Source organism: Pezoporus wallicus, unplaced genomic scaffold (genome assembly GCF_028554395.1).
Source record: "Pezoporus wallicus isolate ANWC-B61680 ecotype Strahan unplaced genomic scaffold, APGP_CSIRO_Pwel_v1 contig_8783, whole genome shotgun sequence".
Classification (NCBI taxonomy): Eukaryota; Metazoa; Chordata; class Aves; order Psittaciformes; family Psittacidae; genus Pezoporus; species Pezoporus wallicus.
This window is the reverse complement of record NW_026638848.1, coordinates 69,552-95,000: the sequence shown is the minus strand read 5'-3', so window position 1 is coordinate 95,000 and position 25,449 is coordinate 69,552. Positions and strand designations below refer to the sequence as shown.

The 25,449-nt window shown below is 50.9% G+C and overlaps 1 protein-coding gene across 1 annotated transcript; it reads right to left on the bottom strand.

The window, feature by feature from the left end:
- Positions 1-2,838: 2,838 nt before the first annotated feature.
- On the bottom strand, positions 2,839-23,646 carry RRM1 (ribonucleotide reductase catalytic subunit M1). The gene is made up of 19 exons (XM_057412692.1): positions 23,569-23,646; positions 22,793-22,881; positions 20,936-21,113; positions 20,089-20,189; positions 18,832-18,891; positions 17,552-17,591; positions 15,424-15,586; positions 14,721-14,862; positions 13,847-13,930; positions 13,075-13,236; positions 12,413-12,492; positions 11,123-11,324; positions 9,761-9,910; positions 8,403-8,624; positions 7,942-8,018; positions 6,538-6,673; positions 5,323-5,418; positions 4,247-4,435; positions 2,839-3,556 (listed from the first exon to the last, which is right to left on the bottom strand). Exons 1-19 carry the CDS (start codon positions 23,585-23,587, stop codon positions 3,368-3,370), a joined length of 2,379 nt encoding a protein of 792 aa, XP_057268675.1. The 5' UTR covers positions 23,588-23,646; the 3' UTR covers positions 2,839-3,367.
- Positions 23,647-25,449: the final 1,803 nt, after the last annotated feature.

The window sequence follows — 25,449 nt, the reverse complement described above, 5'->3', positions numbered from 1 at the left end:
TGTGCAGGGATCTGTGTGTAAGGATCTGTGTGCAGGGATCTGTGTGCAGGGATCTGTGTGCAGGGATCTGTGTGTAAGGATCTGTGTGCAGGGATCTGTGTGTAAGGACCTGGGTGTAAGGATCTGTGTGCAGGGATCTGTGTGCAGGGATCTGTGTGCAGGGATCCGTGCCAGAGTAGTGAGCTCTGGGCTGGAACGCCCCCGGGTTTGGCTGCGTTTCGCACTGGGTCCCTGCTGCTCCTGGGGGCCCAGTCCTCGCCTGGCCCTCACAGCAGGTTTTACTCCATCACTGAGCTCCTTTGGGAAGGCTCTGAGAGCTCTGGCTCCGAGCTGCACGGGCTCAGCCTGGTTTCCTTCGCTCCCTGCCCGGCTGCGCTGGAGCCGGGTGCTCCTAACTTAGGGCAGGGCAGCGCAGTGCAGGGCACCGCACCACAGCCCTAACTCTGCAGCCGCAGTGCAGCAGGGATGGAAGGAGCTCGACTTGGAGCAAGGCTTTGCTCTGTTTCCCATTTAAAAGCCTCACGTTCTGGTGTTTCACCCCCTCGCTGTAGGCGGTGGCCCCTCACTTTCTGTGGGGGCTGAGACCATCAGATGGCAAACACAGAGACGCGCTCACCGCCTCCCGCTGTCCCTGCCCACAGCTGCTTTGTGCTCCTTTGGAAAGGAGCCTTCGCTGCTGGGGGATGAAGGGACCTCAAAGCTCCTCCATTCCCAACCCCTGCCCTGGGCAGGGACCCCTTCCATAGAGCAGCTTGCTCCAAGCCCCTGTGTCCAACCTGGCCTTGAGCACTGCCAGGGATGGGGCAGCCACAGCTTCTCTGGGCACCCTGTGCCAGCGCCTCAGCACCCTCCCAGGGAAGAGCTTCTGCCTAAGAGCTCAGCTCAGTCTCCCCTCGGGCAGGTTCAAGCCATTCCCCTTGGCCTGGCCCTACATCCCTTGTGATGAAGTTCAAGCCTTCACCTGCCGTGGACGTGTCCCACCCTGGGGACAATTCCTGCTGTCCTGATGCAGGGCTGGACCACTGCTAAAGCTGCACAAAGATCAGCTCAAGCCAAGCCTGAGGAACATCGTGCCCAGCACTGCTGCCAGTCTGGGGTTCAGCAGGCACAGGGATGCTGCTGAGGGCTCAAGGGACGTTCCAGAGTGAGCAGGAGCAGAGCCCAGGCCAGCTCCTGCAGGCAGCTGCTTTGTGTGCTCCTCACGGTCCTTCAGGCTGGACTCTGGTCCAACCTTTGGGCTGCAGAGGCCCATTTCCAGCAAGAGACTCGCTCCTCTTCCCGACTGCCTCCCCAGAGCCATGGAGAGCAGCTACCCAGGGGCACTTGGAACAGAGGCAGGCATCTATCCCAGCCTCATGGAGATGTGGAGGTGGTGTCACCACCTCTGCTACAGCTTTAAGCGCACCAGCACCAGTCTGGGTCTCCAGCAGTAAATCCCTTTTATGTTTTCCTTTGTAGCTCAGAGCTATTTCTTGGAGAGCAGCAGCACCTTGCTGTTAAATAGGGAGATGTTCAAGAGAGAAACAGCCTGTGCAGTACTGCTATAGCCCAACCACAGCAGAGGTAACAGACACCCATGTCCTCTGGAGCCAGGCTGAGAGAGCTGGGCTGGGGCAGCCTGGACAAGAGAAGGCTCCTGAAGGGGAGACCTGAGAGCAGCTCCAGTGCCTGAAGGGGCTGCAGGAAAGCTGGAGAGGGGCTTGGGACAAGGGATGTAGGGCCAGGCCAAGGGGAATGGCTTTAACCTGCCCGAGGGGAGACTGAGCTGAGCTCTTAGGCAGAAGCTCTTCCCTGGGAGGGTGCTGAGGCGCTGGCACAGGGTGCCCAGAGAAGCTGTGGCTGCCCCATCCCTGGCAGTGTTCAAGGCCAGGTTGGACACAGGGGCTTGGAGCAAGCTGCTCTATGGAAGGGGTCCCTGCCCATTGCAGGGGTTGGAACTGAAGGAGCTTTAAGGTCCCTTCTGCCCAAACCAGGCTGGGATTCTGTGACTTGCAGTGGTGCCCTGTAAGAAAAACCAATAGGAGAGGCAATAGGGCAAGTGCTGAACTGAGAAACAGGATGAGAGCTGAAGCCTCTCCTCTAGCAGATTCCCAGGTCTATCCTGTGAACTCCCCAACCTCCTCTGCACATTCCCAAAACTGCTTCATCCCTTTGAGTCTACCTTAGGCCCAAATCTTCAAAACACACAGTGTAACAGACACCCAACTGAGTTAAGCACAGCTGCCTCGGCAAACACCAAGCAGGGTGCTGCCATGCCTCCCTTTACGCCAGAGCCTTCAGCCTCACCTCACACCCAGGAACCTTCAGGCAGTGCTCTGGCAGAGCTGTGTGCAGGAGGCTCAGGGCTCACAACCAAGGCCGCAGCCTCCAGCTGCTCTAGTTCAGTTTCAGTCGCAGAAAAGCCTCCCCACAATACCTGCTCATTCCTTCCACATTCCACACTTTATTGGCTTTGGCTGGGTTAAAGGGCTGGTTTGTGCTACATGAATCCAATAAATATTGTAGAACTGATGCTGCAGCCCCATCAGAGCAGCGGGGGGGAGTATAGGGACAAGTAAAAATGTATTAGCTTTCAAAGATCAAATAACCAGCTGGGGGGGGAAACGCAGCTCTGGGGGGAGGAAAGGATGGTGTGTGCGCTTGAGAAGGTTTCTGGCCAAGGCCAGAGTGAAGCCCATTACCAGGAATGTGACTGATAAATGGTTTAATACAGAATGTAATGTGCTGCAGCAGCTCTGCCACTTCCTGGCCAGAACTGGAAGGGAGTATTTCCCAAGTGCAACTGGAGAAGATGCACCGACCACCAGCCTGCTCCTTTGGAAAGCTTGCTGGAGAGAGAAGGGGTAGGAAATGGTGGGAGAAAGTCTCACTGGCACATGTGTACACACTCCAGCTCCTCAAGCTTAACAGCAGTCACTGCTTGGCTGTGACAGACAGCACAGTGAGCGCACAGCACACTTGGCCTGGGGATGCTTTCCTGCTGCCCCAGCAAATGAAAGCAGAGTGAGGTCTGCTTCTTTCTCTGAAGCCATCAGTAACAGTCTTGAGCAAATGAATGTCTGAAGTCCCCAGGAGAGGTCTCTAAGGTAGATGGCATTAACACTTGCCCTGCCTCCAGGGTTCACTGTAACACCATGAAAGAGCACTTATGTTTCCCAGCTACTAAAGCAATATAAAAACTTCTCATGCACCCTTATCCATCCTCATACCCCCCCCCCCCCAACGGAGGGGAAGCTATAACCCACTACTGTGAACCCCCTCCTGCCACAGCTCCAGCAAGCCTCCATGTCCTGATGTTACAGCAGATGCTTCTACCCAAGGTGGGCTCCAGGCGGAATGGCTTTGCTGGCACTGCAGGGTGGATCCGTTAGGAGCCACACATGAGACACTCATCCCGGTTCTCCAGGGAGCACACCATGGCTGCTTTATTCCTCTCCTTCTCTTCCTCTTCCCTGGAAATCTTCTCCCGCTCTCGGAGCTTCTCTTTGTTGAGGGTGAACTGGATGGGGTTAGCAGCTGGTTTAGTCCTCAGGTAGTACATGCCCGTCTTCAAGCCCTGCAGAGTAAAACCTGAGCCTCAGAGCTGGAGCTGAGGCAAGTAACAGCCAAACTGAGCTGTTGAGGGCAGCCTCCCTAAGCCCTGTCACTGCTCCAGCCCCACAGTCATATCCAGCACCAGCCAGGATTAACAAACAGGAGCAATGCTAAGAGCACCCACAGCTTCACTGCTCTAGAGATACTCCACTGGTAACACCACATTCTAGGAAGGAAGCAGTTCAGCCTGGAGAAGAGAAGCTGCGTGGACACCTCACAGCAGCTTTCCAGTATCTGAAAGGGGGCTATAGGGATGCTGGGGAGCGACTCTTCATTAGGGACTGTAGTGACAGAACAAGGGGTAAAGGGTTCAAACTGAAACGGGAGAAGTTTAGACTGGATATAAAGAAGAAACTCTTTCCTGTGAGGGTGCTGAGGCACTGGAATGGGTTGCCCAGGAAAGCTGTGAATGCTCCATCCCTGGCAGTGTTCAAGGCCAGGTTGGACAGAGCCTTGGGTGCCATGGTTTAGTGGGAGGTGTCCCTGCCCATGGCAGGGGGTTTGGAACTGGATGATCTTAGGGTCCTTTCCAATCCTAACTATTCTATGATTCACCCTTCTGAGAATCAGCCAGAGCAACCTTTCCTGACAGAACTGATCAGCCCCATGTGCTCTCGACCCTGGACAAGGCTCCCCCCACCAGTCGAGGTACCTGCTTCCAGCCATAGAAGTGCATGCTGGTGAGCTTGCCGTAGTTGGGCTCTGCAATGTGGATGTTGAGGGACTGGCTCTGATCGATGAAAGCTCCTCTGTCTGCTGCCATCTTGAGGACAGTTTTCTGGGAGATCTCCCACACGGTCTTGTAGAGCTGCTTCAGGTCATCCGGAATCTCAGGGATGTTCTAAAAGGAACAGGAAGAGCTTTCCAATGCCCAAATGTTCATATTTATAAAATCAAGTTCATAGATTCACTGAACTGCCTAAGAGCTCCTCTCAGTCTCCCTTCGGGCAGGTTAAAGCCATTCCCCTCGGCCGGTCCCTACAGGCCCTTGTCCAAAGCCCCTCTCCTGGTTTCTTGTCAGCCCCCTTGATGTATTGAAATTCTGAGACTTCAGCAACCCTGACCAGAATAAGGCTTTTCAACTCCAGCACTGAAGCCGAGCATCGTGTACCGAAAAGCACCAAGCTTAAAGAAACCTTGCTCCCTTCAACAGAACAGCTTCTGGGGAACTGGAGAGAAAAAGCTGTTTGCAAACAGACCATCTGCCCTACATAGTTGTGAGGTCTCACAGAAAGCAACCCAGACCAAACTCCATGAACAGTGTGCAGTATGCACTTTGTCAGCTTGACTCCAAGCACAACAGGCGCAGCAGCATTTCAAACTTCACAGTATAAACCATTCATCCCACACAGACTCTCCTGGTTCTCAAACTCAGCTCCTGTCTCAAGCCTACTCCCTGCTGTGAAATTCCCCCTTTATCAGCGTTATGATAAATGGGAATCCAAACATTTGCAGGGTCAGTCTGCAGTGGAGCAGCCCAACTCTGTGTTTCCAGCAGTATTTAGTGGTACGTTTCCACTGGGCTTCTCTGTTACAGAGCAGGCTCCAGCAAGAGCAAACTACCACTGAGATCAGACACATCCCCCTTACCTTGCACAGCTTTTCACCCCAGCCTGCCTGAGTCACTCAAATACAGCACACCCTACAGCACACAATGTGGCAGAACAGCCCCAGCACTTCACAGATGCACAGGAGCCCCTGAGCCTTCTCCTGGCCTCTCACACTTACCTGGATAGAGCCGTTGTGGGCAATGATTTGGTTCTTCATCTCCTCGTTCCACAGGCCCCTCTCTGTGAGATCCTTCAGCAAGTGCGGATTCACAACCTGGAATGGGCAAAGGCAAAGAAGGAAAGCACTGCAGGTTCTAGGCCTGCCTTATGGCACAGAGACAGCTTCCAAGAGGAGGCAAATCCACCCCAATGTGCACAGGTTTTTAAATGGTTAAACACGTACTGACAAACCCTCTCGTGAACACAGGCATCAGAGGAGGGACAAGGTTAAAACAACAGCGTGACAAACGTGAGATGCTGCTGGCCACTGCAGGCAACGCAAGCCTGTCTGCAAGGCCTGGCTGACACCAACTAGTAGGACAGTACCAGGAGAAGTTCCTGGACCTCACAAATAAGAAAGGGGAGTGTATGCAGCTCCCCTGCATGAGGAACACCAAAAGATGGGAAATGGAGAGATCTGGGTTTAACAAAGCCACTGACCACAAACTGAATTACTAAGTAAAGGTGTAAACAATCAGCAAGACTGGGGTCAGAAGGGGAAAGAATAAAACAAAATCATAGAATCAACCAGGTTGGGAAAGAGCTTCAGGACCATCCAGTGCAACCATTCCCCAGCCTGCCAAGGCCACCACTGCCCCATGGCACTGAGGCCTTGTCTCCATGGGGTATGAACGCTTCAAGGGACGGTGACTGCAGCCCTGGCCTGGGCAGCCTGTTCCAAGGCCTGAGCACCCTTTGGGGAAGGGATTGCTCCTCATCTCCAGTCTAAACCTCCCTAGCACAGCTTGAGGCTGTTTCTTCTTGTTCTATCCCTTGGGAGAAGAGACCAGCCACTTTCTGGCTCCATCCTCTGTCAGGTAGTTGTGGAGAGCGATACCATCTCAGTTACTCTTCCCATAGCACACACATGCCTTCAATAACATCACTTTTTATCATTCCCTTAGCAATTATTCCTGCAGGCCATCTAGAAGCCTCGTAAGGGTTTTGCACAGACAAAACCAGCAGTGCTTCTGTACAATTCTGCACATTCCACCATGCCTGTTGTGCACTACTAGCACGTAGAACACAGAATATAGAACAATCTACATATTCCCCTTGGTGCTTTTGGCCTTCAGACGAACTGACTTACCAAATGTGTGGTCTCCACCTTGTCTTTCCTAGCAGTAAAAGTCATAAAAGACATGAAAAAAGAAAAGCTCTTTTGCTTTCTTACCTGGAACTCTCCTGAGAGGACTCTGCGTGTGTAGATGTTACTGGTGTAGGGCTCGATGGATTCGTTGTTGCCCAATATCTGAGCAGTGGAAGCAGTTGGCATTGGAGAAAGGAGAAGGCTGTTCCTGACACCATACCTAGTAACAACAGGCAAGAGTTAGAAAGCTTCAACCAAGTGAGATAAGACAGGAGATCCAAGACAAGCACAGTTTAAAAACTGCCTGCAAAGAGCTAAAAGAGCCTTCTATTAAGGTACACAGAACACCCTGCTCACACTCAGAAATCAACAACTCCTTAGGGTACCCTACGAACCTCAGCTTACCTGCAGGAGAAAAGGGAAGCTTCACAAAACTTGTAATGTGGGTCAACATGGAAGCAGAACTCAAGTCTTTGCTATTTTCATCTGTAATTGTGGAATACTGGAATGGTTTGGGTTGAAGGGACCCTAAAGCTCATCCAACTCCAACCCCTGCCACAGGCAGGGACCCCTTCCATAGAGCAGCTTGCTCCAAGCCCCTGTGTTTAACCTGGCATTGAGCACTGCCAGGGATGGGGCAGCCACAGCTTCTCTGGGCACCCTGTGCCAGCGCCTCAGCACCCTCCCAGGGAAGAGCTTCTGCCTGAGAGCTCAGCTCAGTCTCCCCTCGGGCAGGTTCAAGCCATTCCCCTTGGCCTGGCCCTACATCCCTTGTCCCAAGCCCCTCTCCAGCTTTCCTGCAGCCCCTTCAGGCACTGGAGCTGCTCTCAGGTCTCCCCTTCAGGAGCCTTCTCTTCTCCAGGCTGACACAGCCCAGCTCTCTCAGCCTGGCTCCAGAGCAGAGCTGCTCCAGCCCTCGCAGCAGCTCCATGGCCTCCTCTGGACTGACCATGAGGCTTTCCCAATTTAGTCATGAGAAAGGGTGTAGAGAAAAACCTCTCAATCTGTCAGACACTCCACAAGCCCACAGCACTAAGGAAACCAAACTGAGCAGCTCATGAAGAGCCTGAGACCTGTCCAGAGAAGACAACAGACATTAACTAAAGCTAAAACTCAGACCCACACAAATTGAAGAATTTCATTACAGGCACTTCAGGCTTTAACAATTCCTGCCTTCAGGATGGTCAAGGCTCAGTTCCCAGTCAGCAGGAGCCCAGCTGACACCGTCTCACTCATCACTACATTTCATAGGAACATAAACCATTCCACTGATGTACTCCAGGTGAAATAAGAGCTCAGCTAAATCAGAGTCTCGGGATGAGCTCTCCCTCTTGCAAGGACAAAAATAAATGAAAGCCATCCATGAAACAGCTCTGAAGAAACGGGGGCAGGGGGAAACATCCACGACCATTTTTGCACTTGCACCCTATCAGTCAGAACGTAGTGAAAGTATTTTACATCCAACACAACATGTGCAAGGCTACTCACTTGGCAATCTTCTCCTTTAAAGCCTTCCAGTCCCAAAGATCCGAGGGGGTAACATTCCACATGTCATACTGAAGAATCTGAAGAACACAGGGGTAGTTTAGATTAGACAAGGCACTCTCTTCTCCATGCTTTAACACACTGTAAATTGACCTGTGATTCCTATTAACTATTCCCCTCAATTCAGCTCCTGTATCAGAATCTCACACTATTTTAACTGCACTGAAGGGACAGCAGCACAGGCTGTCTTGTTTTTCTTTTAGTGCTCTCTCCACTTCAGTTTAAGTTCTGCATTTCATACTGCACTTCAGAATGATGAAGGAAAACTCAAGCACCATTTGTAGTTGCAGTATTATCAGCTAAAGAGCTCCAGTTATACATCTCTTCCTGTGTTAAAAGACCAGGCATGCTCATGTTTGCTTTCCATACCTTTGGCTCTGACACAGTCACATTCTGGTACTTACTCCTTTGCTGACAGGAGAACCCTCGTATGTTTCATAGGGTCCTTGCTCCTTGGCAAGCTCACAGCTGGCTTCCAAAGCACCATAATAGATGGTCTCAAAGATCTGCTGGTTCAAGCGCTGGGCCTCGGGACTCTCAAAGGGGAACCTCATCAGAATGAAGGCATCTGCCAGGCCCTGCACCCCGATGCCGATGGGACGGTGGCGCCTGTTGGAGCGCTCTGCCTGCATGGCATTAGCAAAGAGAACATTACCTTCAGCACAGCAAGAGAGGCACAGGATGGGTAGATAAGGTTGGAAAGGACCTCTCAGAGGAACCGTCATCCACTGCTTTAAGTTTCATGGGCCTTTTGTTCTGCTGCAACAACCCCCGGTTCAATTCTGCCCAGTCCCCACTGTCTGCTGGGGCAGGAGTGAGGACCCAGACTCAGCTTGTTAGAACTGCTCAACCTGACAGAAGGAGCAGTGATTCAGAATTGGACACCAAGCACACTCTGAAACACAGCCCCAGGAAGACATTTTAAGTTGTGCATTCAAATTGCACGTGCTAGAAAAGCCTGATCCCTCAGCAGGTTTGCCTTCATACTTTTGAGTATTTGCTTATTTCCTCCTCCAACAGCCAGCTCTTGCTTGACTCCCTATGTTCTGCAATGCCACAACCCCTGCTCCCATTCCTCTTGAGCAATACCAAACACTTTCCTTCCCAGAAATCAGTCTATGCACCCCCCAAAAAATGGATAAAACCGGCGAGGCTGAGTTACACATTCCTGGGACCCTTCCAGAATCCTCCTCTCTGTTCCACTTCCCGCTCTATTCCTTGTGCTATCCTGTGCTTCAAGGAAATCATCATACATAAAAAAATTCCAGCTGCAGAACCATCTCAAGGAGAGGGGTTTTCTGCAACTGCTTTACTAAGGAATTGTCTGGACTGAAGCTTAAGGCAGCACTAACAATGGGTCATGCCTGCAATCAGGTTATTAACGGAACTCCCAACTATTTGCTAGAACAGGTTTACAAAATCCCTCCCTTATTTCTTCTGCCCAAGAGTCAACATGAGCTCAACATGACTTAGCTGGGTGCACCTGCAGCCCAGAAACCAGCCATGTCCTGGGCTGTACCCCCAGAGGAGGAGCAGCAGCTCAGGGAGGGGATTCTCCCCCTCTGCTGTGTTCTGGGAGACCCCCCCTGCACTCCTGACCCAGCTCTGAAGCAACAGCACAAGAGGGACACAGAGCTGCTGGAGCGAGGCCAGAGGAGCTCCCTTCCAACCCAAACCATTCCAGACTGGAGCTGCCCCAGAACAAGAAGCCCTGTCCCCAGGCCCCCAGCACACTCCAGCCCTGCAGCAGCTCAGGGCTCACCTCTGGCACGGGGTAGTAATTGATATCAATGATTTTGTTCAGGTTTCGGACGATCACTTTCGTGACTTCAGCGAGCTTCTTGAAATTGTAGCTGTGCTCGGGAGTGACATACATGTTCAGGGCTATGGAGGCCAAGTTACAGACCGCAACCTGGGGAGAAGACACAGTGAAAACAGGAACCCCGGCCAAAACCCCATGCAAAACCCACACCATCCTCCTTCCAGGGCATGCTCTCTATCCAAAATACATGGAAACAAAGAAGCAAGCAGCTTGCAAGGCTGGGAAATGCACTCATTTCTCTGTTAGCTTCTGAATTGTAAAGGGTAACAACAGCTCAGAAAGGTTTAGTTAGTTATCACCATAAAAATTCAGTCCTCTGGCCTGGTCAATCCTATTGCCTGCAAGCCATCCTCACACAAACTAAGCCTCAGCATTTCTTTTACAGAATCAGCAGGATCTCAATGAAGTCCAGACTGTTTTAGGGTATTTTCTTGGTCATTTTTAACACCAACATTCATTCCAGCCTCAGAATTGGAAAGGAAGTGGTTTAGTCACCATGCCTGGAACCATTTAGAAGTCATGCAGATCTGGCTTTTAGGAATATGGTTCAGTGGTAGCCTTGGCAGTGTCAGGTCAACAGTTGGACTTGATGACCTTAAAGGTCTTTTCCAACCTAAATGCTTTCATGATTCTATGAAAGAAGTCAGCTAAGATTTCTATTGCAGAGGCAGCAGGAAAGATCTCCACCTCTTCTAGGCTCTTCAGGACTTTATGAACATGCCAAGGAGTGTGTGCTAGAGAACTGTCAGTGGCTCAGGCAGTAGAAGTTTGTGGCTCAGGTAGCTTGTGGCTAAGGAGATACTTGCAGTTACAACAGCCTCAAGAACTTTACTGCACTAGAAATTCCCTGTTCTATGTCCTACCTTCCCCTTTGTTGGCAATGCTGGGGTCCAAACACAGCACATCAGCGAAGCACCAAGATTAGGGTAGTGCACAGGGAGCTCAAGGGGAATTGCTACTGCAGTGTAAGTCTGGGACTAAGAGAGGCCTGGTTTTACTGAATCATTAGCTGAGGAGATGCTTACATTAGCCACCAGCAAGGCAGAGAGCTCACTTCTCCCTCAAGCTCTCAGAGGTTTTTATCGATGGGATCTCTTGTTTTATACCAAATCCTCCAAGGGAGTTGGAAAGGAGGAGGAGAAACCCACTCAAGAGACAGTGGAGGAGCTGCAAGTACTCAAGTCAATGCATCCCCGGAGTTTGGTACCTGTTCCCTTCCCCAGCCAAGTCAGACTTACTCTAGAAAGCTACAACAGCAGCAGCCAGAGTTTCCCTAAGCACAAGTTGCTGTTCTCCACCCACCTCCTCTTTGCTGGTATACTCCACGATTTCTGTACACAGGTTGCTGCATTTGATGGTGCCCAGGTTCTGCTGGTTGCTCTTCCTGTTGCAGGAGTCCTTGTAGAGCATGTAGGGTGTGCCAGTCTCAGTCTGCGACTCAATGATGGCATACCAGAGCTGCTGGGCCTTCACCACCCTGCGCACGCGGCCCTGCTGCTCATAGCTGCAACAGAACCATGGAATCATGGAATCAACCGGGCTGGAAAAGACCTTCAAGATCACCAACTTCAACTCTTACCCCAAGGCCACCACTGCCCCAAGGCACTGAGGCCTCGTCTCCACGGTGCAGGGCCGGTGCCTGCAGCCCTGCCCTGGGCAGCCTGTTCCAATGCCTGAGCACCCTTTGAGGCAGGAATTGTTCCTCAGCTCCACCTAAACCTGCCCTGGTGAAGCTTGAGGCTGTTTCCTCTTGTCCCATCCCTTGTTCCTTGGGAGCAGATACCAGACATAGAATCACAGAATCATAGAATAGTTAGAGTTGGAAAGGACCTTAAGATCAGCCAGTTCCAACCCCCCTGCTGTGGGCAGGGACACCTCACACTAAACCACGGCACCCAAGGCTCTGTCCAAACTGCCCTTGAACACCACCAGGGATGGAGCATTCACAACTTCCCTGGGCAACCCATTCCAGCGCCTCACCACTCTCATAGTAAAGAACTTCTTCCTTATATCCAATCTAAACTTCCCCTGTTTAAGTTTGAACCCGTTACCCCTTGTCCTACCACTACAGTCCCTAATGAGGTGTCCCTCCCCAGCATCACCTCCTGGCTCCATCCTTCTTTCAGCTAGTTGTAGGGCACATCTTGCTTAATAATTCTCAGGCTCTCCAAAACAGGAGTGAAAGACAATCAGCAACTCAACATCAGGTTCTCAAGCAGGCAAGACCCCATTCACTCGTGAACTAGCCAGGAGTGGTAACAGCAGGGTAGCAAGACTGTCCTTGTCTAAAGGGAATAAATCTTTCATTACAACTAGTTCAAAGCAAAGGTATTGACCGCTGTAAATGGGGAGCACTTCAGAATTTCCTTCTAAGAAGCTAAAACAATCATTTACACACAGCTCTACCTTGAGCAGGTCCCAGTTTGGAGCAAATAGTGAGCAGACATTCCCCATCTTTGTCCATTTATCAATCCAATAACAGAACTCACTGATGAACACCACAAACCCATGCTTTGGCTCCCAGATACCACACACCAAGGGCAGCTTTTCGAATGGGTGGCCACTGCTTCAAGGTCTATTCATGCTTCTTACCTCTCATACAGCTTCTCAAATTCCTCTCCCCAAACTTCATCTAGGCCTGGGCACTCATTTGGACACATTAAGGACCAGTCCTGTAAGAAGGAAGAACAGTCAGAGAAAGCCTTTAGGCATCCTGTTCATTAAAAGCACTGAACTTCATCAGCAGACCCTGCTGCAAAGAGGAACATGCCAACTTCCGAACCCAAAAAGCTGGAATCAACTCTACCAGCAGACATGGGGAAGGGATTTACCAGATGAGTCAGTATATTTAAAAAGTCATTATATGGATATTGGTGACCAAACTGCACTTTCGGTCCTGAAATGTCTGGTTCTGGATTCTGGAGATGCAACCCATTGTAAAGTAAATACAAGCAGTCATGTGAAGCCTGAGAAGATTTGAAGCTTTAATGAAAGTCCAGAGTAAATTCAGTGTAATAGTGTAACAACACAAGTCATAGGCTGGAAGATCAAGCACTGAAGCAAAGCATCCCACTGGAGTTCTCCAACTCCACTCTCTACCTGCACAGCCTAGCTCTTAAATAAGGTGAAGCAGCTCTTTTGAGCAGTTCCTCTGCTGCTAGGAAGATGGAGCTGCAGCCCTGCATGAAGCCCATCCCAGGGCTGGTCCCATTTCTCCAGTAACAGACCTATTCTACACCAAGGAAGCTTCTTACCTGGTTGGTTTCAACTCGCTTCATGAAGAGATCAGGAATCCAAAGCGCAAAGAAAAGGTCTCTGGCTCGCTGCTCTTCTTTCCCAGTGTTTTTCTTCAAGTCCAGAAACTCAAAGATGTCCAAGTGCCAGGGCTCCAGGTAGATGGCAAAAGCCCCAGGTCTCTGAGAGGTAAAATGTGATCAAAATCAGGACAAACTGCCTTGCAGATAAAACCTCCTGCACTGCTCCTGAGTGTACCCAACAGCCTAAACTAACTGGAGCTTTACAGTGTCAATAACGCCATTTCAAGATGCTTTTTTGCCCCACAGTTGCTCTCACTATTGGAACTGGGCCATGGCACCAGTTCCAGACTCTCAATAAAAGTGATTTAGTACCACAACTGTATTTCCTCTGTGTAAACAGGAGCTCGACAATCACGGATTTACTGTGTCATGCCTCCACTGACCTCTGGACTGTGTGGAGAGCTTCTAAATCAAGAAGCTTCCTACAGTCTTGTCCCTTAATTTACTAGAGGGTGTTCAAGGAGTGACTCATACCCAGTACAAGAGGCTGCTATAACGTGCCCATCATGCAGCAAGAGACAAACCTGCATGACAAAATGCATAGTGAAAGGGGAACACTAAATTATGAAGGGGCAAAATACCCTATTTTGATGTGTCATCTACAATCACTTCACCAGCTCACTGATGCTACTGGGTCAATCTTTCACAGATGAGGATCTTCCCCCTCTGACCCAAGGCTCCCTTCTCGACCCTGATGTAATGACAGTACCTTGTTTCCTCCTTGATCCACGTAGCGAGCAGTGTTGTTGTAGACCCTCAGCATTGGAACAAGCCCATTAGAATTCCCATTTGTCTGCAGAGGCACAGGAAAACCATCAATACTAAAAAGCATCTACCTGAAAAGACGGGCCTACATTTCCTTGCTGCCTCTCAGCAGTCTGCAAAGCTCCTACACTGAAAGCCAGGAAAACACCACCCCAATTGGTTACTTGGCAGTCCCTTCCCCTACCTGTTTTTAAAGAGAGAAAACTGGATATATTGGCTACTGCTCTTAGGAGTTAATCAAATGTAGCTCCTAAGTTCTTTCCTCTGAATTAGGTAATGTAACGCCATGCAGAGGTTACATACACTGTAACAGAAACACCAAACATATCCACAGACCTCAGAACCACAGAAGGGTTTGGGCTGAAGGGAACTTAAAGCTCCTCCAGTTCCAATCCCCTGCCACAGGCAGGGACACCTTCCACTAGAGCAGCTTGCTCCAAGCCCCATCCAGCCTGGCCTTGAACGCTGCCAGGGATGGGGCAGCCACAGCTTCACTGATGATCTCAAGCACTCAGACATACAAAAAGGTAAAGGGCTAATGCACAAGTCTCTGAGCACACTCCCAGGTTGCTAGTACATATGAAAGTGGTAATTGTCTGATCGAACAGTGGACTAAGATCCTCTTTTTGGAAGGACTTCTGTTAGGCAGCCAGAACACCACAGAAATCCAACCTTTTTGCCTTAGAACATACCAAAAAGAGACTAACTGCTGTGTTCAATTGAGTCAGTAGAAGCTGCATTGATTTGGCAACTGAAGTGCAGACATGTAATGAAAGCAGAAGGTTAACCTCTGCTGGGAGCACCATCTGCACACCTACCCCAGCAATATAGCTGCCGGTGGCTCGGATACAGCTCACAGCAAGGCCAATCCCACCAGCAGACTTCGAGATCAGTGCACACTGCTTCAGAGTGTCGTAGATCCCCTCAATGCTGTCATCCTTCATGCACAGCAGGAAACAACTGATAAAAACAAACAGCTTTAGCATACAAAGGTTAAACCAGAAAGAAGTCAAGAAGTATTCCATGAGGGCCGCAGTTCACCAAGGGTGAACACTGATTCTTTATCGTGCTACACAAAGCAAATAGATGAAGCATAACAACAGACTGCAAAGTGGAATAAAGAACAGGTTTAGATAACATCCTGAGCAATGGTTGTAATACTGGTATCTGTTATCAAAGCAAAACAGTTTTAAATCTTATCAGTTACACTTGCTACTCTTAGCATGTGTTACAAAACAATTACCAGGATTCATTTGGTCATCTACAAATCCCTAGGCATGTAAGTAACTTTTAAATGGAAACACTTCCATTAGCTTTAGAAGCTTACAGAAACCTGTGCAGTTTTCCCCAAAGACAACACTGTTTCACGTTAAATTTGACAGCAGCTTCTCAAACCTTCATTAATCAGAATGCACAGAAGCACAGCTGCTATTTGTGAAAGCATTTCATTGACCAGACCCAATCTGCAGAACTTTCTCTTCACCCTGTTATGCATGAAGCAAACCTGGAAGCCCATGGTACCTGGAAAGCTGGGGCCGGTTGGTGCCTGCATTGAACAGCGTGGGGGAAGCATGAGTAAACCACCTCTCAGAGAGCAGGTTGTACGTCTCTATTGCAGCCTCTATGTCATTCTTGTGGATCCCCACTGACACCCTCATCAGCATGTGTTGAGGACGCTCAGCAACTAAAGACAAGGAGAAAAAACAATGTCAGTCTGACATTCACTATTAGTAGAGACATGAAAGTTGTAGCAATAAGCTACAAACAGTGTGCAATGGGCCACTTGAGAGCCGTGGCTTTCATAGAACCAGAGTAATTTAGGTTGGAAGGAACTTCAGGAGGTCTCCAGCCCAAGCTCCTGCTCAAAGAAGAGTCAGTTGAGAGAATCAGAGCAGTTTGCTCAGGACTTGATCCAGTCAGCTTCTGAAGAACTCCAAGTTTGGAGACTGGGTAACCCCTCTCAACAACCTGCACCAATGCTCATGGGAAGGGAAACAAAACCCATCTGTATTAACAGTTAGAATCCAATCAAATGCCCAGTCCAGCATCCAATTGCTCTCCAGGTTTATTATGTTAAGATGACAGAGGGGAGATTTAGATTACATATTAGGAGAGAATTCTTTCCTGTGAAAGTGGTGAGGCCCTGGCACAGGGTGCCCAATAAGTGATAAATGCCCCATCCCTGGCAGCGTTCAAGGCCAGGCTGGACACAGGGGCTTGGAGCAAGCTGCTCTAGTGGAAGGTGTCCCTGCCCATGGGATTCTATGATATTACAATTATCTTCTCACCCTTCTGGTGTTCCTTTCACACTAGGGCCTGCAATAGCTGGTGCTGACAGCACAGTAGCTTATTCAACTTTAAATTTGTTATGAAGTGCTTAGCATTATGGAGCACGTTATCAGATGGACAGGAACTCCTTCATCTTCTAAATCCTTGGTTACAGGCAGTTTCCAAAGCACCGGGGTCCTTAATACAGAAAGTGAAGCACAGTGGGCCAGGTCACACTGCCATCACTTGGAACACCCAAACGCACCTCAGTGCTGCTCTTCATTGATCAGCTGCTCTTCATGCAAGCACAGCACTGCCACCAAACCCCACCAGAGTCCTGGCCTAAGAAAAGAAGTTGCACATGCCCAGAAAACACCCACTATAAACATCTGGCTGCTTTGTAAAGCAGAGTTTCCACTGGAGTGATTTATGGAAACCTCTGAGGTTTCTTTTTTATCCCCTCACACCCTGCTCCGAGCTGTGGTCTCGACTTTTAAATCACAGAATCCCACTGGAAGAGACCTCAAGGATCATCCGGTCCAAGCTTTCTGGGCAAACCATGACCTGGACTACATGGCCCAGCATCCTGTCCAGCCAAGAAGAGATGAAGCAAGAAGAGCACCCTGTCCAGCCAAGGCAGAGAAGAGATTCAGAGCAGCCCAAGGAGAAGGACTTGGGGGTGTTGGTTGATGAGAAAATGAACAGGAACCGGCTTCAGTGTGCGCTTGCAGCCCAGAAAGCAACCGTATCCTGGGCTGCATCCAAAGGAGCGTGACAAGCAGGTCCAAGGAGGTGATCCTGCCCCTCTACTCTGCTCTTGTGAGACCTCACCTGGAGCATTGTGTGCAGTTCTGGGGTTCTCAGCATAAAAAGGACATGGAGCTGTTGGAACAAGTCCAGAGGAGGCCACGAGGATGATCACGAGCTGAAGCAGCTCCTGTATGGAGCCAGGCTGAGAAAGCTGGGGCTGTTCAGCCCGGAGAAGAGAAGCTGCGTGGAGACCTCAGAGCAGCTTCTAGTGTGTGAAGGGGGCCTATAGGGATGCTGGGTATGAACTCTTCATTAGGGACTGTAGTGATAGGACAAGGGGTAACGGGTTCAAACTGAAACAGGGGAAGTTTAGATTGGATCCAAGGAGGAAATTCTTTCCTGTGAGGGTGCTGAGGCACTGGAATGAGTTGCCCAGAGAAGTTGTGAATGCTCCATCCCTGGCAGTGCTCAAGAACGGTTTGGACAGAGCCTTGGGTGCCATGGTTTAGTGTAAGGTGACCCTGCCCACGGCAGGGGGTTGGAACTGGATGATCTCAAGGTCCTTTCCAACCCTAACTATTCTATGATTCTAAGTTAGATAATACTTGAAGTTGATAGAGACACTTCTTACCTTTTGAGTTGATTTTCAGCAAGTAAGAACGTTCTAGAGTCTTTAAAAAGAGAGAATGCATTTAGGAGACATGCAGTTTGATAAAAATCCTATTAATTAACCCCAAACTTGAGCATCTTCATGCTCCTTATCCCAGGCTTCAACAGAAGCACCAACCCTGCACTCCACTCCTTGCAAATGGCACAGCAGATGAGGTGACTAATGACTAAAATAAGCCAGAAGTCCACTGCAGGATTCCCGATTCCCTGCTTTGGACTCTGGAGCAGCAGTGGAGCACCCAGGCACAGGGCTCAGCACTGCCTCTCAACCCACAGCGAGTGAAAGCTCAAAGACAAGGAGTGCTTGTTCCCCACAACCCCAAGCGTGGCAGCTCCACCATGACAATGCTTTCCAGACAACCACATCACAGTCTGGGTGTCGAACACCCAAACGATAAATCTGGCAAGACTACAACTACAGCAGCTGCCTTTCAAGCTTGTTCCAATGGATTACAGCAGTAAGTACAGAAGGGAATGTCAGGAATTGTTTGTCCATACACATACAAAACACACCCCCTTCAAGGTCCCCTCTTTCCACCCTTGCCTATGCTGCTTCTGCAGTTGCTCTGCTCTTACACCCTCTAGTTGTTTCCTCATTGCAAACTACTTCCCCCTAGCCAGAAGGCACCATGTCAGGCGCAGTGGTGGCAAGTCCTGGCAAAGCCCCCCAGCTCCTGCAGAGATCTACCAGAACCATCTGAAGCAGGCAGTGCTGTGGAATGGAGACATGCTCCCCAGACCCCTGTGTCACCCCTAAAGCAACTCAGCAAAGCACAGCCTGTCTGAGAGAGCAGGGGGTCACAGCAGCCTAGGGAAGAGCTTCCAGCAGGGTGGAAGATGACAGAGGCTGAGTGTGGGCTGACGCACTGACAAAACTGTTCCACAACACAATGGGGGAAACAAAAAAATCCCTTTTTTTGGTTTCTTCAGCATCACATTATTCCCATGAGGAATGACATGAGCTGGGAAGCTTTCACCAACTTTCAGTGCTGGCTGCACAGTTAAGAGCCTAGCAGTTACATTACAGCAGCCAAGGGCACACACTGAAGCCAAGAAGTACTTGATTCATCCAGAGAGCAACTGTTCTGTGCAGGTACTCTTCGATTTTATCAAACCCACTGATGTCCCACCCAGTCCAGTGCCCTGCTTGCCCAAATCTACATGTTTCCATCCTTCCCAAAGGACTCGGCTCCAGAACAGCAAAACAGCACTCTTTGTTATCATGAATAACACACTTTTTACCTTAAACCCAAAGTAGTTGTAGGAGAAGTCTCTGTCATAGATAATGGCAGAATTCAGGCGCTGAAAGGAAATAAAACAGAGAAAAAGTCACCATTACAATCAGGGGTTTTGTACCTCACTTTAGGGTGTAACAACACTGTCATTGTTGGGCACTCCTGACCTCACAGCTCTAGTGAAACTAATAGCAGCTCAGAGGAATAAAGGAGGGAAAAGCTTGAAACAACAACTGCACAGTTTTAACAGGTCTATATTCAAATACAATACACAATTGCTGGCTCCATTTGCTGAAGTCTAACCAGACACCAAGAAATGCAACACAGAATCAAAGTCCAAGGAATTGTTCGTCTATACACATACAGACAAGAGTGACCTCCCCATCTGAACAACCTGAAATCAGAGCCCACAGCTCACGTGTCCATTCCAAGCTCCCAGAAGAGGCTGCTACAGCAAGAGGTGCTTTTTGTCAAATTCTTGTGTTGTGCTGATCATGACTATGAGGACTCTGCTCTGGTGAGACCCCACTTGCAGCACTGGGTGCAGTGCTGGTGTCCTCAACATAAAAAGGACACAGAACTGCTGGAGTAAGTCCAGAGGAGGCCATGGGGATGATCAGGTGCTGGAGCACCTCCTGTATAAAGTCAGGCTGAGAACACTGGGGCTGTTCAGCCTAGAGAAGAGAAGCTGTGTGGAGACCTCAGAGCAGCTTCCAGTGTCTGAAGGGGGCTACAAGGATGCTGGGGAGGGACTCTTCATCAGGGACTGGAGTGATAGGACAAGGGGTGATGGGTTCAAACTGAAACAGGGGAAGTTCAGGTTGGAGATAAGGCAGAAGCTCTTCCCTGGGAGGGTGCTGAGGCACTGGCACAGGGTGCCCAGAGAAGCTGTGGCTGCCCCATCCCTGGCAGGGTTCAAGGCCAGGTTGGATGGGGCTTGGAGCAACCTGCTCTAGTGGAAGGTGTCCCTGCCCATGGCAGGGCGCTGGGACTGGATGATCGTAAGGTCCCTTCAATCCAAACCAGTCTGGGATTCTATTACATCTCAGAAAATAGAATCTGCTGCAGAAACACCCTTACATGAAGAAATTCCTATATCCTCTGTTTTAAACTCTCCAGGATGGAGCAGTTCTCCCTGCACTGGTTTCTGCATTGGTGACTTGTCCTGGACCAAACATGGCTTTCTTAAAAATAGGAGAAATCAATTATCCGAACCACTTCACTGAATGTATAAAACCCAGAAGTGCAATAAGAAGTTACATACATCTTTGTTGGCCAAGACTATGTCCAGAGTTTCTTTGGAGATCATTGGCGAGTGCTTCCCATTGTGAGGGTTTATGTAGTTGTAGAGATCATCCATCACATCTGCAACAGAAAGAGGATTAAAGAGAGGGACATCCACAGAGCTGCACATGCATCAGCTGTCATCTGGTCTCAAGGGCAGGAGTAACCATCCTCTAAAATAATCCCCTCCACCTCTACAAACACACAACTTCCCTTCTACCTGCTCACTACTGTTCACCTTATAAATGCGCTTCTCTTAGAAGGGTTTTTTATAGTTTACAACAGAATAAATGGGAAAGAAAGTGGGTGCAACCTCATTTCTATCAGTTGCATTTTTCATCAATCTATTTATACAGATACTTTTCACAAACTAGGCAATTCATTTTGTGTCACATCCCTAAAACTCATGTTTTTTCATTTCCATGGCATTTTTAGTTAGCCTGGGTACTGAGTAACTCCTGCTTAAGAAAGAGATTTCCATATTTATATCCTCTAAACCTCCTACTCTCTTTCTGACTATTGCTATACAAGGGCATGTAGCTAAAGGACAAGGGGAATGGCTTCAACCTGCCAGAGGGGAGATTGAGATGAGCTCTTAGGCAGAAGCACCCTGTGAGGGTGCTGAGGCGCTGGCACAGGGTGCCCAGAGAAGCTGTGGCTGCCCCATCCCTGGCAGTGCTCAAGGCCAGGTTGGACACAGGGGCTTGGAGCAAGCTGCTCTAGTGGAAAGGGTCCCTTCCTACGGCAGGGGTTGGAGCTGTAGGAGCTTTAAGGTCTCTTCATCCCAAACCATTCCATGATTCTCTCCAAGTCCCCCAGACACGTACCACTGAACACCTTCTTGGTTTCCTTGTGCAAGTTGGACACTGCAATCCTTGCTGCCAGGATGGCATAGTCAGGGTGTTTGGTGGTCAGGGTTGCAGCAGTTTCAGCAGCCAACGTATCCAGTTCCACTGTTGTAACACCACTGTAGAGCCCCTGAATCACTTTCATGGTGATCTGGGCCTGTAAAAAGAAAACCCTGGAGGTTAGCTACCTGTTGATGAGGAAAAAATGAGTCATGATGTTTCAACCATTTAAGATGTCAAATCTGCTTCACTATAAGCAGTATGATTGAGCAGGAAAGCAAATTAAGATGCCAAACCCTCTTGGTGAAGTACTGACTCCTAAAATGTTAAATACTAAGGCAGAAGGGAGAGCAAGGGAAGAGTGCAGAAAACAGGGACTGTCGGTCCAGAATCATCACCAGCTTTTTCCCTGCAGACACTTTCCTCAAGGCAGAGTAGCAGCAAAGTTCAAAGTTCACAGAAGTCAGATTAAAACAGTATTTGCTTGGGAGTTTTGAAACTCCAAATGAAGCTTGACTTAAAAATGCCTGAAGGGACGTGGAAGTGCTGCTCTTAAAATCATTTCATGACAAGAGAAAAAAGAACTCCAGCCCTGGAAGGGACACAGTGGCTTTTGCTTCATAGCTTACTCCAAGCCTCACCTCCCACTTGAGACCTTTCATGGGAAAAGACTTTTTCAGCTACTCCGAAGTATTTTCTGCTTTTCTGTCATGCATTTAACACTGATCCCTACAAGAAAGGGCACATTCTGCACTGGAGAAGGGAAGCTTGATCTAACAAAGTAACTGCCAAACACACTGGAAGTGCCAACAGCCTCCCGAAAGCAGGGCATGCACTTCCAAACCTCACTCTTTGACAGTAAGGATGTCAGCTTAAGGAGTTTTAGCATCGGCTTCTAAAGCATCTGGCACAAGAAGATCCAAGTTGAAAAGGAGAAACTCAATTCCAGGAAGAGAGATATCACACACTACTGTGTAATAACTAAGAATGCAGTGCTTATATCAGATTGAGAGGAGTAATTACGATTCAGGAGGACCAGGAATCTTGCCTCTGTCCTCATCTACTCCCAATGTCACTGAGATCAAGCCAGCATTCTTTGTGTTGCAGTGACAGTCCCTAAAGCTCCTCCTGCTCTTCGGGGCTGCAGAGCCCTTCTTGCTACAGGATGAATGGCAAATATTTCACAGACAATTTAAGACACAGAAACAGATCATCAGGTCTTTGAGATGGGAAGAGCCTTAACCTGGCAACTCCAAAAGAACACACTGGGTCTGCAGAGCTGCATGAACACCTCACACAGAGGTCAGTGGATCTAGAGGGAGTCATCTCTTGCCAGGCTTGGGAAGGAGCGGCTTACAGGAGTGGGCTCAGCACCCTACACAGCTCAATAAAGCAAAGCAAGGAAATTTTAGTGACAAGAAGGGTTCTCTCAGACAGAAAACACCTTGTTTTATTGAGAGGATCAGGAGCTACTTCCCATATACATTGCTCAAGCTTTGCCAATGGAAATTGAAAGCAATCTACCAAAACCTGGGAACTGGAGCAACAAAGAACTCTCTTTAAGGACAAGCTCAATGACTTCAAGAATGTTTGAAGTAAAAGCAGTTTACAGTAATAGGTAAAGTGATTGTTCCCCCACCACAGTCTCAGACTCTGCATCTGTGAAACAAAAACTCAGAACACAATGAGAAGAAACACACCACGGATGCATTTGCCAAGAGCCCCTGCACAGGCCACAGTGCTTGGCTTTGGCCAAGGAAGTGTAACTGGGGAACACCGGGATTTTAGGGGGGAATCACCACAAGGGGCAGAGCAGAGGATGCAGAACAGACTCACAGGATCAACGAAGTCAGCATTGAGCCCGTAGCAGAGCTTCTGGATGCGCGACGTGATCTTGTCAAACATGACACGCTCCTGGCGTCCATCTGGGTGGGGAGGAGAGGGTGCAGCACAACAGGTCCCGTTAGTCAGGAACCAGTGAAGCCCGGTGTGCTCTTGCCCAGCGCCTCCCGCAAGGAGCCAGCCCTCTCCGGGGGGAGCAGCAAGGACACCCTGCTCACGTCCACCATTCAGGCCCAGGAAGGAGACATTCCCACCCCATGGCACCCAAAACTTTGCTTAAGTCCCAGGAGCAGCTCTGCAGGGAGGAGGGGACCCAGCTGAGGGCCCCCAAAGGCTGGGGACCCCTCCTGGGACCAAGCCCAGAGCTCGGTGCCGTGGTGGGAGGCGGCAGGGCTCCCACGGCAGACTGAGGGGTCCCATCCCTCCCCCCGAATCACGGCGGGGCTCCCTCACCCTAGGGTCCCTCCAGCGCAGACCCCAACATTCCGTGCCCCGGAGGCTGTGCACAAACCAGAGGGACCCCCCACACGAGAGGGGGAGCCCCATCTGCTCACCTCCGGTGTGGCGGTAAGGACGGACCCCCCCAGACGAGAGGGATTCCATCCCCTCTCACCCGAGGCCATGCGGAGGCCCCCAAAGCACGGGGGGCCCCAGTCCCTCACACCGGGCACCACGAGAGGTTCCCCCGTCCCCTGCACAGATGCCGTGAAAGGAACCCCGCAGAGCAGCGGGGCCCCGGCCGCCCCCACCAGCGCCATGAGCCCCCTCACCGCGCTTCACGACGTGCATGGCGGCACAACGGCTCCCCAGCGCCAGGCGCGCTCCCACCGCTTCCCGCTCCCGCCAACCGTGCTCCGCCCCCGGGCCGACATCTTGCGTCCGGGCACGGCCTCCTCCCCACCGCGGCCTTGCCCCGCGGCCCCGGCTGACAGCGCGGCCTTGCCCGGCCAGCGGAGGCTCCGCGCACTCGCTCCGCGCCGCCCCCCCCCCGCCGCTGCTCCCGGGAACAGCCGCCCGGCCGCCAGCCCCCGGCCTTGCCCGCTTCCAAGATGGCGGCGGGCAGCCCGCTCCCGAAGGGGCGGGGCAGGGCGGTGAGAGGGCGCGGCGTACGGGGGCCGCGGAGGGACAAACGCCGCCGTCCCGCGATGGTCGGCGCGCCCAACAGTTACCGGTTGTACCGGCACTAAAGCGGGCGCGGACGTTGTCTTCCTCGCGTTCCAACGAGCGAGAGGCGGTCCCGCACGGCTCCGTCACTCAGCACCACCTGGCCCCTTCCCACGAGCAGTTTCCAGCCACTCTTGCCCGAGCCCGAGCGTTCCATGGGGTTGTGGTGGTCCCAGTGCAGGAGCGGGCAAGTTCCCCCGTCGATTCTCAGCATCCCTTCAGAGAGAGCTCCTGCGGTCCGAGAGGAGCCCATGACCGCCCCAAAACGTGGATCGGGGGCCACCCTGCCCCTGCACACCCCGAGGGTCAGTCCCTCTCTGCCCACGGGCAGCGGCACCCAAAGCACCCAAAGGTTTACGGTGCGTAAACCAGCCCAAACCGGCAGCAGTTCCTCGGCTGAGCTGCCCTGGACGGGGCTTGGGGCCGCCTGGTCCCTGCCCGTGCCAGGGGGTTGGAACTGGACGAGCTTTAAGCTCCCTTCAACCCACCCCAGTCTGGGGCTCTGTGAGCGCCGCCACTTCCCACATGAGGATGTTGATTCTGTTCAGCCTCGGAGCACAAATGGCAACTAGTGATTCCTCAGTGCCCACGTTTGCCTTGAGAGTCCCCAGTGCACAGCGTCTCAGCCTGCTCCTGCTCAGCTTGAGCAAGACAAACACTGCGCTGACAGTGACAGCTCAAAGAGCTCCCGTCTCAAAGACGTGCAGGGACATTCTGGAGCTGATCAGGAAATGGGGATCAGTTTGGGGTTGCCTCTCTGTTTGATTGAAGCTAAGCCTCTGGAAGGACAAACCACGGCGCTGGGATGCGTTTGAGCTGTTCTCTCTCGCGGACCCTCGTGCTCAAGCTTTGTGTTTCCTTCACTGCTCTTTGACGAGGCAGTAGCAGGCAGAGCACTTGTTCTTTGGTGGGGCTGTGGCTGTGGGTGGTGGGCTCAGCTGCACACAGCCGGCTCCCCTCCTGCACGGCCTGGGGAGAGCAATGACCAAGGCAAACCCGGCCCTCAGGGAGGTGAGGTTGGGAAGCAAACGGAGCAACGAGCCCAAACTTCCTGAGCCCGCACAGGCTTTGCCTCCTCCAGCCCGGAGCCGGCGGTGGCGCGGTGCAGTGTCCGTGCTAGCAGGTTCCTGCTGTCACACAGTGCCTCCTCCTTTCCCTGGACAGGCTGCTTCATCCAAACTACCACGCAGCACGTGGGGCCAGCGCAAGGGCACTCAAGCTCTGAGCTGGGACAGCACCAAAGCCAAATCAAGATTGCTTCAGAACCTCAGACGCATGCGATGTGAAGTCAAAACCCAAAGGATGTGACCCTGCCATGGAGCACGGGGACGTGGCTCCCACCTCTTGCCCACACGCTCTTGTCTTGCCTATGGTATGAAGAAGACATCCTTTACAACGAGGGTGGTAAAACACTGGCCCAGGGTGCCCAGAGAAGCTGTGGCTGCCCCATCCCTGGCAGTGCTCAAGGCCAGGTTGGACACAGGGGC

Coding starts and splice junctions, on each gene's coding strand:
- RRM1 (XM_057412692.1), bottom strand. Junction 18,892..20,088: donor TAGTCTTGGCCAACAAAGAT/GTATGTAACTTC, acceptor ATTTCCTTTCAG/CGCCTGAATTCTGCCATTAT. Junction 6,674..7,941: donor TTAAAGGAGAAGATTGCCAA/GTGAGTAGCCTT, acceptor TGTTGTTACTAG/GTATGGTGTCAGGAACAGCC.